Below are 14,551 nucleotides of genomic sequence, written 5' to 3' on the forward strand. Positions count from 1 at the left end.
GTTATATTAATACTGTACTAGTCCTTACTGACCATGTGAAACTGTGGACAGCTTTTAGTCACGGTCAGTACATTTCCCGTCATCTTTTCAATTACTCCACATGATATGCAAAAAGGTTGTTTGCCAAAAACCGGTATTAGCAAACACAGAGAAGGAAGAAGAAACCTGCGGGCACTTGTTTTGGAATGAGAGTAAAAGCACGTATGCCCGGCCAACGGGACGTGCTCTGCTCAGGCTAAGGTCCTCATCTACATCATTGGGCTCCGAGCATTGACAAAAGTGAACGGCGGTCTATGGGGCAGTCACAAACAGCTGAAGCTGGGAACCCAGCTCTCCCACTTCCTGGACCAGGCGACGGAGGCCCTGGCAAGTCAAGGACCTGCCCTGCGGCCGGCTCCTGCGACAAGGCCTCCCCCGGTGGAGCTCAGGCCCCCCGACGGGAGACCCGGCACTGGTTTCTACGCGGGCGCTCCTTCTCACAGGGAAGGGAGGGCTGGGGGGGTAGGTAAACAGGTACACTGGAGACCGGGCAGGGGGCATTTTGACGTTTTTATGTAAAAGGAAGTTGAGATACACTGGGGGTGAGCAGAAAAGGAAAAATATTGCAAAGGTCAATGCTGTTGTTTAAGACATATTTTTAAAATGAAGTTAAATGAAGACTGAGCTGGGCGATTTACTATGTATATATCAGAAGGCCTACCATAGTTTCTAAACCCAGTTTTCCATTTTTGCTAAGGACCATCAGCCGTCACTCAAACGCGTTTGACAGCACGGTCTCCAGGCAGTCCCTCCCAGGGCTCACCCAAACGCCCGTGACGGTCACACAGCCGCGGCCAGCGGGAACCCTACCTTGAGTTCGTCGAACCGGAGCGTGAAGTGAAGGATTTCTGCGAACTGCTTAGCGAGAGCCTGCTCCCGCTCTAGGTGCTGCGTGGGCGAGTACGGCGTGCTCGTCAAGGCCCCCAGGAGCCCCCGCAACGCTGTTTCTAAAAAAAGAAAGATCGAGTATTGTTCATATTTCCTGGTATTTGTAAATTAGAAAGTGAACAATTTAGAAACGTTATGATTTCAATTCCCATAAAGGTGCCATACTTGTCAAGTATAATTCGCACTTTTTTTGGCCCAAATTTTGGGGGGAGAAATAACCATTATACATGGTTAATACTAGTTCCGTATCTACACAAATGTTTTTAATTCTTTTTAAAATTTCTTGTACCTTGTATTTGTTCTTGTGTTTTGTAATTATTATATAAAATTTCTTGTACCATAATATATTCAAAAATAAATGCTAAAATTCCTTTATAATACAAAAAACAAGTATCTAAATATAAATAAATAAATAATCGAATTTAAAAATTAAAACAAAAGATTTTTTTCATGAAAGTCTAGCCCAAAAACATAGGTGTATATCACACACAGCAAAATACAGTAAGTTCTCTTTAAAACCCAGATTATCTAAACACAATCACTCAAACTGAATGCTGTATAACAACAAAAACCTGCCCTGGCTGGTGTGGCCCAGTGGATTGAGCGTGGGCCTGCAAACCAAGGGGTTGTCGGTTTGATTCCCAGTCAGAGCACATGCCTGGGTTGGGGGCCTGGCCCACAGTGGGGGATGTGCGAGAGGCCACCACACATTGATGCTTCTCTCCCTCTCTTTCTCCTTCCCTTCCCTCTCTCTAAAAAATAAAATCTTAAAAAAAAAAAACCTTAGACACTAATTCAATTTTGTATTCTATAAACTCAAATTCAAAATAATGCAAACTGTAACTGAATTAAATATCAGGATCAAAGGGTATATTTTACACTACACTTACCATTCTACAGCGCTGATTTTATGAAATGGTCATTGTTACCTACAGCTAAGGCACTTCTACACCAGCGCTGTGTCCCCACAGCCAAATCTGTGCATGCTATGAGTCCATGACCAACTTCTCATACTTTGAATATGCTATTAATTTATAAAAAGAAACTGCTTTCTTTCAGCTACTGAAGGAAAACAAAATATTTGGTTTACTAGTTAGCTTCCTGAGTTTCTCAAGAATTCGGCATCTCAGGATGATAATATGAATATATATTCTACTTCATTATATAAGTAAAATGGTCCCTTCAAAATAAGTGCCACTTTTGGAATGCCAAGCTAAGAAGTACTGTGTTTAAAATGGCAATAGTGATATTTCATTCAAAAAAGTTACAGAAATCAAACTAATTCTGTAACAGATTACAAAACCAGGAAACAATGCTAGATCCTATTCAGAGAAAGTAGCTTAGAGACAGATGGTGATCTGACATTAATGAATAAGTGTCAGGTTAATAAACAAGTATTTCCTAATGATAACAAATTTATGTCAGATCAACCGTTAACTTTAAAAAATGCCACCTCGACTGTTCATGAAGACCTAATGGTGAGCCAACATGTGTACTGTAAGCGAACCTAGTCTCTCGTTCAACTTGCACAGCTAACTACGACAAGGGTATTACAGACGGACGACCTGAGTTTCGAAGACATTAGACCCCGAGGGTGTGGCTACAAATGCCAGGTGCTTCTGACTACAGCCCTGTTCTTTCCACCATAATAAGCTGTCTCTCAAATAAAGCAACATTCTACCCAGCCTTCAGTAACCTCATAAAATATCAGTCTACTGATTACTACCATCACATGTACTTCCCATGTGTCTGTTCTGTGCCAGGTGCTGGCCTAGACACTTTACAGATACTACCTGTCATCCGCACAGTAACTCCGAATGGTAGCTGCTATCCCGTTTTTACAGTAAGTCGCTGGCTCTCTGCTCTGTGCCAGGCCCTGGGGAAGCAGCAATGACACAGACGTGCTTCCTCCCTAGGGACGCACACAGCCCGACTACACAGAGGGCAGAAAGGGAAACCACTACAGTCTGATGTGTGCTGAGAAATACGCAGTGTAATGGAAAGGTATAAAAACGGACCTCGCCTGGCTGAAGGCTCAGAAAAGACCTCCCTGAGTAAGTAACGGCTGGGCTGACACTGGAGTGTCCACTAGGGATGAGTGAGAGTTTGCAAACAGACAGGGCAGGGAGCCAGAGTGTGGCGTAGTACCCAAAGTGCAAGGCCCACACAGGTGGACAGAGAGCGCGTGCAGCAGAGTAACAGGCACTACAACAACACACACATAATGTGTGTGCCCCATGAGGCATCCTGGCCTGGTCCTCCTGATAGCCCTGGGAAACTATTTAAGCAGGAGAGTGATACCATCAGATTAGAATTTAGATTTCCACTTCATCCGCAGTGTGAAGAATGGACCATAGGCCTATGGGCAGCTTACGGAGTTGCAACGTGAATGTGAAAATCAAGTACGAGAAATCACATTTTTTGGCTACTTTAAAAAATGGTTTATTTCACCCTGAATGGTATGGCTCAGTGTCCTACAAACCAAAAGCATACTGGTCCGATTCCCAGTCAGGGCATGTGCCTGGGTTGCGGGCCAGGTCCCCGGTTAGGGTCATGCAGGAGGGCAACCAATCAATGTTTCCTTCTTGCATATTTCTCTCCCTCTCTTTCTCCCTCCCTTCTCCTCACTCTAGAAATATTTTTTTAAATGGTTTATTTCTCCCAAGATTCATTCCATGTGTCAGCATTAATGTAAGCGGAAAGCAAAGTTTGAGAGAGATGAAAACAGGAAAAACCATTTAAAAAAATACACACCAATACCGAAACGGGACTGTTGGCCCTGGCCAAGTACTCAGTTGGTTAGAGAGTCATCCCGATACCCCAAGGTTGCTGGTTCAATCCCCGATCAGAGCACATATAAGAATCAACCAATAAATACATAACTAAGTGGAAAAACAAATTGATCTTTCTCTCTCCCCCTTCCTCTCATTCTAAAAACATTAAGTAAATTTTTTTAAAAAAGGACTGCAGCCCTGGCTGGCGTAGCTCAGTGGATTGAGCACGGGCTGGGAACCAAAGTGTCCCAGGTTCGATTCCCAGCCAGGGTACATGCCTGGGTTGCAGGCCATAACCCCCAACAACCACACATTGATGTTTCTCTCTCTCTCTCTCTCTCTCTCCCTCTCTCCCTCTCTCTCTCTCCCTCCCTCCCTTCCCTCTCTAAAAAAAATAAATAAAATCTTTAAAAAAAAAAAAAAGGACTGCCACCAAAAAATTTTGCATTTCCTAGATTTAACAAGTCTCAGGGTTAATATCAGCATTCAAAGCACTCTACCACTTTGAGGGATAGGAGACCCCCGCCACAAGGAGTGGGCTCGGGTCACCTGGCCGAGCTGGGATGGCCAGTGACCTCAAAGAACTTCTGTCCATTGACGGCTGGAGTTCTCAGCAGATCTACTGTCAAAGGGACACTCAAGAAGGCAAGGCTGTTTATCTGCCTTGCAGCAGCTAGATCAGCCTTTTGTCCTGGGCTCCTCTGCCAATACAAAAAAGATCTACTGGCCTAACCATCCAGCATCAAGAGAGGGGTCAAAGACACAGGATTCTAGAAGGTGACCCAGGTCTCTAGCTGAGTTAGAAGGAAAGGGAGGTCAAAGAAGGGGTGACCTAAGGACTGGTCTCTCCAATGAGGGTCCTGAGACAAAACCACAGAGTTATGATTCTTAGAAAAGGTAGATGACAAGAAATTAATGGACTACTAAGCCCTAAACTTTGGAAGAAATAAGCTGGTAGACCAGTGCAAAAGCCAAAACTTATATAAGAAGTTGGCAAGAAAGAAACTGACCGGGAGAAATAACAAGGACAGATTAGTCCATTAGTCCACAAGGCAGAGCATGAAGATAATCAACGTGATAACTAGGGCGGGGAGGCCCCTGCCAAAAGTTCCTCCTGAGGGACAAGAGTCATTTATTCTCACCAACTGCCATCCATCTGCTATCACAGAGCAGTGCTTGAGTCCTCAGAAGAGAACCCAAAGGATGTGGGTTGTGGGGGATTTCAAACAGCCAAGAGACATGCCCACAATTATTGTGGTCGCTTTGGGACCCCTGATAGCTTTTGGTAAATTTAGCCCAGTGAAAAGGAGTCAACACGTAGGAAAAACTCATTCACTGTGACCCGATGATGGTCCCTATAGATAGCCCCTGGACCAGGAGGGAGAAAGATTAAGGAGAGACAAAGCAGTTTGTCTACAGTCTGATCCCACAACCCTCCATCAGGTTACACCTCAACCAGGAAGGCCTCAGACCAAAACACGCAAGAACGGGATATTTCCCAGACCAGCAAGGTTAAGCTCTCTCAGAAAAGCTCAGCATCTTCCCAATCGGTTGAGTGATCCCTTCCCTGTCCCTCCATAAACAGGCAAACCAGGAAGGGATCAGGGCCCTGCTTCTGGCACACACCCCATGATGCATCGGGAGTGCTCGGGCCAGGCCACCCTCTCCTTGACATGGGAAGATCCTGAAGGGCCAGGCTCCACTGTTGGCTGTGTGGTGCTCCGTGAGCTGTCCGGGGGTGTCTATCTGCATCTCCGGCTCAACAGTAAGGCAGGAAGAGAAGAGACAACAGGCACTAACACACATAAACCAGAGGACCCAACAGACTGGAGGACCAGACAAGATACTAAAACTCAGAGCCTAATTTAAGTGATGCGGCCAAGACCACACAGCTACTAAGCAAACACCAGAATTCAAACAGGCTGTTATGCCACCAAAGCCCAATATCCATTTATTGCTTCTCCTAAATACCCAACACATATTTCATACTGCAGATGTGTGTACTCATTAATGCATCATTGACTCATTCAACAAACATCAGCCCCTATCACGTGCAAGCAGGGATCGGCATCTTGTAAGCAAGGAAGCTGGAAATACTACTAGCTAGTTATTGGGCAAGAGATGAGAAGTAAACCCTCAGACTGCAAATTGGTGCTTTGCTCACAACTTTACGGAAGCCCCCAGAGCACAACGGGGAAGGTTCAAGGTGTCCGCAGCACAGCATGGAAACCGACAGCTCTCTGCCATTTCCTGTGCTGCCGCGCGCACGCCGCTGCTGAAAGGGAACACTGCACCCGTGAAGGAACGCGTGCCAGTGCCCGGGTCTGATTCCACGCGTTAGGACACAAGAACACATGTAAGCCTGGCTGCTTTGGCCTATTTTACAATTATTCTTTTTTTACTGGCAACTGCTAAGAGATCAAAATGAGCTTTGGTAGGACCAGAGCACCACCTACAGCAATCCAAGCATAAATGCTGCAGAAGCTCGCTGCACAAAAAGCCTGTACATGTGAAGGAGCCGAGATAACCGTGATTAAAAGACCAAGGCTGGCGGTCTGAGGCTACCAGGCCGCAGACTATGTCACTACTGCACTGAGAGAGCAATGGTGTGCAAGAACTGCCTGTTGTGCTTGGGAAAATAAATTACAGTTCTTATTTCCAGTAAGAAAAGGATAGTCTATAAAATACTTCTATCTCAACTATTATTCATCTGTACATTTAATAGTGTATATTGCATCTAAAGAAAAACAGTGATTCTTTTACTTTTTAAAAACACAGCCATTTTTTTAAAAAAGAACTTCAACTTCAAAGCAAAAGTTGCAAACACAAATGGCCAAGTAACTAATATAAAACAGGAAAAGAAAGACATAAAAAACTCGGAAGCAATAGGAACCTCTCGCAAACTAGGAAGCCCACGCCCTAACCAATGAACAGAAATGGTTTGTCGACTGCGATGCAGGTCAGTGGATCACCTGGTGCCTAGGCTACTGATTTCATCAAACAACTGGAGACTTCAAAACAACACAACACAAATAACTACCAATTTTTAAACCTGGCAACTAATGAGGAATTTTTTAAAACTACGGGCCACACAAATCACACCTCGGGTCTAAATGTAGCATAGGAGCCCCAGTTTGACACCTATCTTACAATATGGTTCTCCTACCCAAATTGCATGTATTCATTTAAAATACATAACGTGTTTATAAGATTCAAAACTCAAAACTATATAAAACATGTGTCAAGAAATTAAATGTAAATGTTTCAAACGTCCGACATACCTATACTGCTCCTCCTCTAGGCCCACAATTTCAAACAGAAGAGCCCTTGCAAGGTACAGCTTTCAAATGACACAAGCCGCTAAATGCCTGAATCCTACCTGTGCCTCCTTCTCCAAGAAAGGGAATTCCTACGTCGTTCACACGTTGTAGTGAAGGCGCAGGCCTGATCTCACAATCATTTTTCCCATGCAAGGGAAAAAGCAAATGGTTTTCGATTCTTTTTGCTTTAATCACTGTGGGTATGTATCAGCAGCTTCCTAGTTCTCCACTCGTACAGTTTTAGATATATAAACTCATCACAATCAGCAATGGTTTTAATAACACCAACATCTAAATAATCCAGAGGGCTGTGGATTTGTTCCTACGTACGGAAAAGGCTTTGGTGTGGGGCTGAACAAACTTCTACCAAGTGGCTTCTCAGACTAGGCTCCCTTAAACTGTAATGAATCAGGGATTTCCTTGTGTAAATGTAATTTGTCAAGGAGAACGGTGTAAATAAAGACCTAGTTTATGCTATGATCTTACAGTCTAACAAGCTTGCTTCATGTATGTAACATTAATTTAGCAATGGGAACATAAAATACTCTAAATCACTTCCAGTGTTGTCAATAAATGTCTTTTTCACTAGGGAAGTCATAATTACAAAATTGTCAACTTACCTAACCTCTGAGAAAATTCATAAAATTTCTTTAATTTGCCTACTAGTGGGACAACAGCACCCCATGCCTTCTCTTGTAACTTCTCGTCAGCTGGATGCTGGATGGCCTTCAAAATCCAAAGGAAAAAATAGTTAGACTTACACAAATCACAACAGTAGTATTTTAACATTAAAATAAAGGTTTCAGGAAATGTCAGAAGCCCTAGTATAATGTATAAAATACAAAATAACGGACCCAAGAACGCCAAGAATGGGCCTTCTCAACTTCATGGAAACTTGAAGCCTATCATCATACCCTTTCGGTTACCCGCGCGGTGGACACGGCTATAATGAACTAAAAGACAACACAAGATATGTTTGTTAAATGCAGAACACCCTGGTACGTTGTACAGCCTCCAAAAGAAACCATGTTTTATTATTTCCCATGTCACAGAAAGGCTTCCTTGGCAGTTCTTTCTCAAAGAATTTAGTGGAATAAAAAGGAGCCAAAAAGGTAATAAATGAAATTAAGATGCCAACTCTGGAAAAAGGGTGTAATACTTTCTATAATTCAAATTCTGGGGTCCAAACTAGCTTTAAGAAACCCACCAAACACTTAATAACCCAAATCAGTATGAAATACATGATTCAGAAATTGTCATTACTTATTTCCTATAACAAAAGCATCATACTGGAATCCAAGTTTTCTCGGGTTTTCCTGAATAAGAAGGCAAAAGCTAGTTTCAAATCTGAAAGTGGAAAAAATAAACTACAATTTACAGACTCTATAAGGTGAATATGCTTTTTCTATGCCCAGTCTTTCAAACCACTAGGCAATCTTTTGTAACTATAGAGGGTTATTTCAAAAGAAATATATTTTCTTACTTTCATCTTTATGGAACATAATGCTTTTTGCAACATCCTGGTTTGTTTTCTCTGACATCTTCAAACAAGCTAAACATGCCATCCAAAAATTGAAACTCATAACCCAGACGGAGGGATGGGGCTACCTATAAACATTATCAGGAGGTACTGACATGTTTAGATTTTCTCAAGGCGACAGTATTCTAACTCCATCTTCAACAAAACCAAAAATAGTAATGCAAAATAAAATTGAAACCACATAAATTTAGAAGATGCTCCTGAATAAATCAGCTACGAACTAAATAAATGGGCTATGTATTGTTTAAGCAATTTGCTTTAGAAGCCTCTCACTACACTCAAATTTTCTTGATTTACTATTAAATTTTAAAAACAATGCTTAAACACAACAGGAATCTGAAGTAAATGGGACTAATCAGAAATATTTTAATGTTAAAAAATACCGATGTTACAAGTAACAATCTTTATTCCTTTTTTAAAAAGATTTTAGTTTTTTAAAGAGGGGAAGGGAGGGAGAATGAGAGGGAGAGAAATATCAATGTGTGGCTGCTTCTCAACTCTCGAGCACCCCCTACTGGGGGCCTGGCCAGAAACGCAGGCATGTGCCCTGACTGGCAGTCACACCCGGGGCCCTTTGGTTCACAGTCCTGTGCTCAGTCCACTGAGCCACACCAGCCAGCGCCAATCTTTATTTCATATTATGTTAACGTGAATATCTCAAAGGGACTGTGATAGTATCCTGCTATATATGAGAAATCCTTTCAGCCTCAAGCCCAGTCTCAGCAGTGTTTTATAGCAAAGTAGTAAAAATTTGTTTATTTTACTTATTCAGGAAATGAGCAAATGAAAATTTTAAATTTGTTTTCTTCTCTTGAGAAGCCTATCCAACTTTTCTTGCAAGGATCTAAAAATGACTTTCTAAATATACTCATTCTCATAATACGAAATGCTCTAGCAGGTGGCACCCATTCTCGTAACCGAGCAGAGTTAACCATGTGCCTGCCTTTCCAGGAGTCAGATCAGAAGACAATGGCTGCTCTCTCATGACGGCATCTTATGGTTCCCCTTGTCATCCCGGTCCGCCCCCTTTCGCATCAGAGTTACTGCCGTCAGAGAACGCCGGGCACGGCAGCAACACAGCCCCGCACGCCAGCGGGGGCTTCATCGGGGACGGGGACTCTAACTCTCAGACATAGCACAACATTAGTGGGGAGTTCTTATTTCCATCTCCAATGGTTTATCCTAGAGGACAAACTTTGTTTATTTAATAGATTCTATCTTAAATGAAATGTTACTCTTTTTAGAGCGCTGTTAAGAAAATGCTGTCTTTAAAAATGCACGTAATTCCCCACCATCAGCACGGAGCAGCGGTGTAAACTCTCAGTCTGCGCCCCGCGTGTCGGGTACGGGGCTGTGCTGTTCATCGCGCGGGTGACCCCCTCGGTCCTCAGGACAGCTCTGCGGGCCGCTTCCCCACTTCCGCTACCCTGAACGCGGGGGCCAAAGAAGTTTTCACATTTATCTCCCTCCTGAATGACAGCCTTTTAAAGGACAGTATTTTCTAAAATGTAGGATTCTGCTGCAAGAAGACAAATAATTTTATAGGTCTTATTTTATACATTGCCAAACTGACCCCCCAAAAGACAACCTTTTCATAATACCACTTGCAATGAGACCTCCTGTTTTTTCATAAAACAACCAAGGCTGAGCTTCTATCAATGTGTTACTGTGTTTAGTAAAACTTCCCGACAGTGGTGTGCACTTATTAGCAAATTGAAACATTTTTTCTACTGTCGGGGCTTTTTCATAGGTAGAATCCTTGCTCTATTAAGTCTACTAAGACCTCATACTGATCTATGACGGTTATGTTGGTTGTATCTGTTGTTTATATATTTGGCATATAGACAGTTTTTATTTGTACCTTCCTTTCTTAATTAAAATTGTTTGTCTACTATTCGGAAATATTTTCTGCTTACATAGTTAAACCCAAACAACAACATACATTTTTCAGTGAAAATTTCTTCAACTTCTTCAATAGTTACACATTTATCCCCCATCTACCGAGGATTTATATGCTATTTTTAAAAGACTTTTCTAGCTTACATTTTTTATTTACCTACTTCTCTGCCTTTAATTCCTTTACCCAACAGTTAATTATGGTTCCCTTATAATAAGGCTCAGAGCCGGGACAGGTGAATCTCTTACCACTGATTGTTACTCCCCACCTGACATCCTAGCGTCCTTCAGTATTACTTTTCTATATAACCCCTTTTTAAAACTTGGAGACATCTACTTGCCCCCGCCCCACGCGCCCACCACGGAACACGGGGAGTGAGCCCCTAGGACCGCACGGCGCTATTAACGACCGCGCGCCCTGCGGAGGGCTCAGTCTGAGGCCGCAGTGCTGGCAGCTCGGGTTTAGGAGCCCGCGGGCCCTCTCTCAAATGACCAGTGTATAGACTTTTGTATATTTTTACTCCCTTCTAGCACACTACAACCCAATCTTTTTAATTTTATTCATTTATTTTGAGAGAGAGGGGAAGGTTGGTAGAAAGAGAGGGAGAGAAACATCGATGTGAGGGAAACATCCATTGGTTGCCTCTTGCACGGGCCCAACCAGGGACTGGCGGGCAACCCAGGCCTGAGCCCTGAGCAGGATCAACCAGAGAGCTTCCGCTTCTCGGCTGGCACTCAACCAACCAAGGCTCGCTGGCCAGGGCTGCCACTGAATCTAAACAGGCACTCAATTGCATCAACAGAAGACTCTGGGGAAAACACTTCCCACGGAGAAACAGAGTAGCCCTTCTACTTGGGAAGTTTTTAAAAGAGGAGAGTTCTACCTTCAGAAAAAAATCCAATAGGTAATAATACTTTTTCTGTATTGTTTACAAAGACAACTGTAACCAGTTAATAAAAATTCAGTTATAAAACAAATTTTAAATAAGGCTAATGATATAACACCGATGAACAATTTAAAATAAACCGTAGCACTAATTATTAACAGAGAGAAACCATGAAGCATTTTTAGAACAATTTGTGAATTGATTGCTATGACCTGTAGGGAAAAAATACCTTATCAATTAGTAAATTAGGGTCCTGCTTAATCATTTAAATCTTCCACCTCAATCATGTTTGATTTTTCAAAGTATGTTTAAATATTTAGAGATCCTGAAGTTCACAGGAGTGGTTACATGCCTTCATTAACTGAAATCTTAACGTCCTTCTGAAGCTAATGATATTGGTGAAGCACCGTGCCGGTGCTGACAACACAGACACAAGTGAGAATCAGGTTCACCCTCCTCAAGCTAGAGGTACAGTAGAAAGAAAAACATCAAACATCAATGCTCCTTCTTTAAAAAGTGATGGCCACCACAAAAGATAGGGTAAAGGAGAAAGGGGAAGAAGGAGACCACTGGGTTACAAAGAAGGGTAGGAACAGAAAAGGAAAAGAAAACCGAAGGGCATATTCCAGGAAAAAACAAAGGCAAGGAAGTGTACACGTGCCAGACATTCCGGAAACCAGCAGTCTGGCGCACAAGAGGACGAAAACAGAGTCCACGTGAGCTGTAATCTCCCTCAGCTAATGCTATCCCCAGCCACTAATCGTCCTTAGAAACCATGGAATCACTTCACGCTCTCTTCTCCTTGATGTTAAATATCCAGTCAATCACCAGCACCAGCGGGCAACTTAAAACTGCTAAAACATTTCTTGAATTGTCATCGTCTAGTGCCGGCACTGAAGCCTGCCTTCACGAGTGCTCCCAGTGCCACCTGGGGAACGGGGCCGGACGTGACCAGCACAGCCGCGGGCCGAGCCCTGACAGCCCGTGCACTGTCAGTTACAAAGAGCAACAGAAACAAAGGGTTGGGGCGGGGGTGAAGAAACAAAGTGTGGGCTGTGCCACACTTCAAGGAGCGTGGTAAGGAGGAAGGGCAGCGCCCAGGTTTCCTCCGGTGGTGCGGGAGAGCCGAGTGCGTGCACGCGCTGCAGGGGAACAGTCAATGAAAGGGAAGACACAGAGGATGTCATTCAGAGAAGAAATCATTAAAAGAGTCAAGTTCCAGAGGAGGATGGAGAACAAAGGTAGAGAAGTTAGCCTTGGTAGTGAGGGCTAGAGAGACACTGCTTCCTCTGAAAAACAGAAGTGGAAAAGGGATGAACGGAAAGAAGCCTGGACAAATTCAGAGGTTTGGGAGAAGAGAGTTGAGGGAGACCACACCAAGGAGTTGCTCTGTGGTGTCGTCAGAGCTGAAGGAGTCCAGACCTCCAGGATGGTTTCAGCGTTCCCCTGGGAAACTTAGGAGGAGCAGGAAAAACAGCCTGGCAGGACAAAAGCCCAAGAAAGGTATCTTCTTTCCTCCCCTCCAAAAAAAGGTACCAATAGTCCCCCATGGACACAGTAAATTTCAGGTGTGAGAGCAGCCAGCAGAACAAATACAATTTTCTTCAGTACACACAGAGCACACATGGGCGGAACACTGTCCCGCTTCCACTCTTCATCTTGCAACCACTTTCGAAATAATGCAAGTGATCTTCCTTTCAACACAACACTTCGTAGGCAAGAGGGAATCCTAAAGCACAGAAAATGACAGAGGTTAAAAAGAGGGCAACAGCAAGTTTCGGCTGATTTACCTCTCGTATTTCATGGCCGGCTCCTCTGTATGACTGCAAGTCCTCCAAGATGCCTTCTGCATCTTTTAACACTACATTCACCTGATTGTAAATCTCCTTCTCAGACTCTGTAGGCTGGGCATCTATATAGCAGGGAAGCACAAGAAAATTCACAGTCACATGATTTTTTTAGTACACATATAACTCTAAGCAACCCAAATGTCTAAAGATGACCAACATTTTATTCAATGTTAACTCTGCACTTCTTAGAAAGGACTGATAATTTTTTCATCTTGAATAACTTCTACACTTGAATAACTAGCCACAAGTTTGTAAATATCACAAAGAAGAAAGGGAACACCAAATATTACCATTTATTTTGGTTACAAATCACGACTTGGTATATTAAGTGACCTTGAGAACAATAACTTGAAATTTACACTGTGATAGCATTAATAATGGTTTTTTCATATTTATGTTCATCACTATCAGTAATGACTGTCAAGTGATGAGTAATGACCTATTTTAATGCAACAGAAATGAAAGGCCTACTAATATCTTCCTAATCTATGGTGTAAGACTGGAATGACTTTACTCTGCTATAACGTTCATTTTAATGACTGAATTTTGATATAAAAACTGTTTTAAAAGAATAGTGTTTAGAATCTCCCCTTTTCCAGGGACCACTTTAGATTCTGTACCAGAGAACTTCTCTGCTGATGGACACAAGGTCAAGACTCCTTCGCAGGAGTTCAAATTATGACACTGTTCCCAAACTCGTGGGCTGCTGAAAAACTGGGTACTTTAAGCTACAGCACACTGTCATTTCAATTTTGTAATACTGAAGCAAAAACTGAGTTCCTACATCCTTGAGAAACAGCGAGAAAAAAGTGGAGAGAGAATGCCAGTTATAAAAAGCATGATGAGGAACACAAACAGATGGGCACCTCCACCCCCTGCAGTGTCAGCCACAGGACATATGTTAATGTGACTGCACCCAGATTTCTCTCTGCTAGGCTGGAGGTAACAGAAACTGTTTCCAAAAGCTTGGTCATTTGTTTCTCTGAGAATAAATCATTTTTATTTAATACCTTACTTTTAGCTGGGGGATGCACACTCTGTGAGGAAACTGAGTTTTTTCTTAAATCTTTCCGGTTAGGCCACGTTACTACAGATAAGGCATAAAGCACTTAAAATGATAAACATCAAAATTACCATAATGTTTTAGAGAGGAATTGTGCTGGTAGAATTTCTCCATGCTAAAATTTTCTCTTATGAGGGTGAGGAGGCAGACCAAATTTATCATATGAATTAAGAATATTTCTGACGAATCTTTGTTTACCCATTATATAAAACTAGTACCTAAAGTTTTCTGACCCATGCCACCACCCCACAGTACACAGTGATCTGTTTATTCCTTTCTTTAGAAAATTTAAGG

General features: G+C 42.7%; 1 protein-coding gene across 9 annotated transcripts in view; it reads right to left on the reverse strand.

The window, feature by feature from the left end:
- The window catches only part of CYRIB (CYFIP related Rac1 interactor B), a 131,260-nt gene that overhangs the window by 12,656 nt on the left and 104,053 nt on the right, over positions 1-14,551 (reverse strand). For all 9 annotated transcript variants that reach the window (XM_028533944.1, XM_028533942.2, XM_028533945.2 and 6 more), the window contains 3 exons: positions 13,135-13,256; positions 7,642-7,747; positions 850-986 (listed from right to left, as the gene is read on the reverse strand). In XM_028533944.1, coding sequence (XP_028389745.1) covers positions 850-986; positions 7,642-7,747; positions 13,135-13,256 — 365 coding nt within the window. The remainder of the gene's footprint in view (positions 1-849; positions 987-7,641; positions 7,748-13,134; positions 13,257-14,551) is intronic.

The sequence above is a fragment of the Phyllostomus discolor genome, chromosome 7 (genome assembly GCF_004126475.2).
Source record: "Phyllostomus discolor isolate MPI-MPIP mPhyDis1 chromosome 7, mPhyDis1.pri.v3, whole genome shotgun sequence".
NCBI classification, from domain to species: Eukaryota; Metazoa; Chordata; class Mammalia; order Chiroptera; family Phyllostomidae; genus Phyllostomus; species Phyllostomus discolor.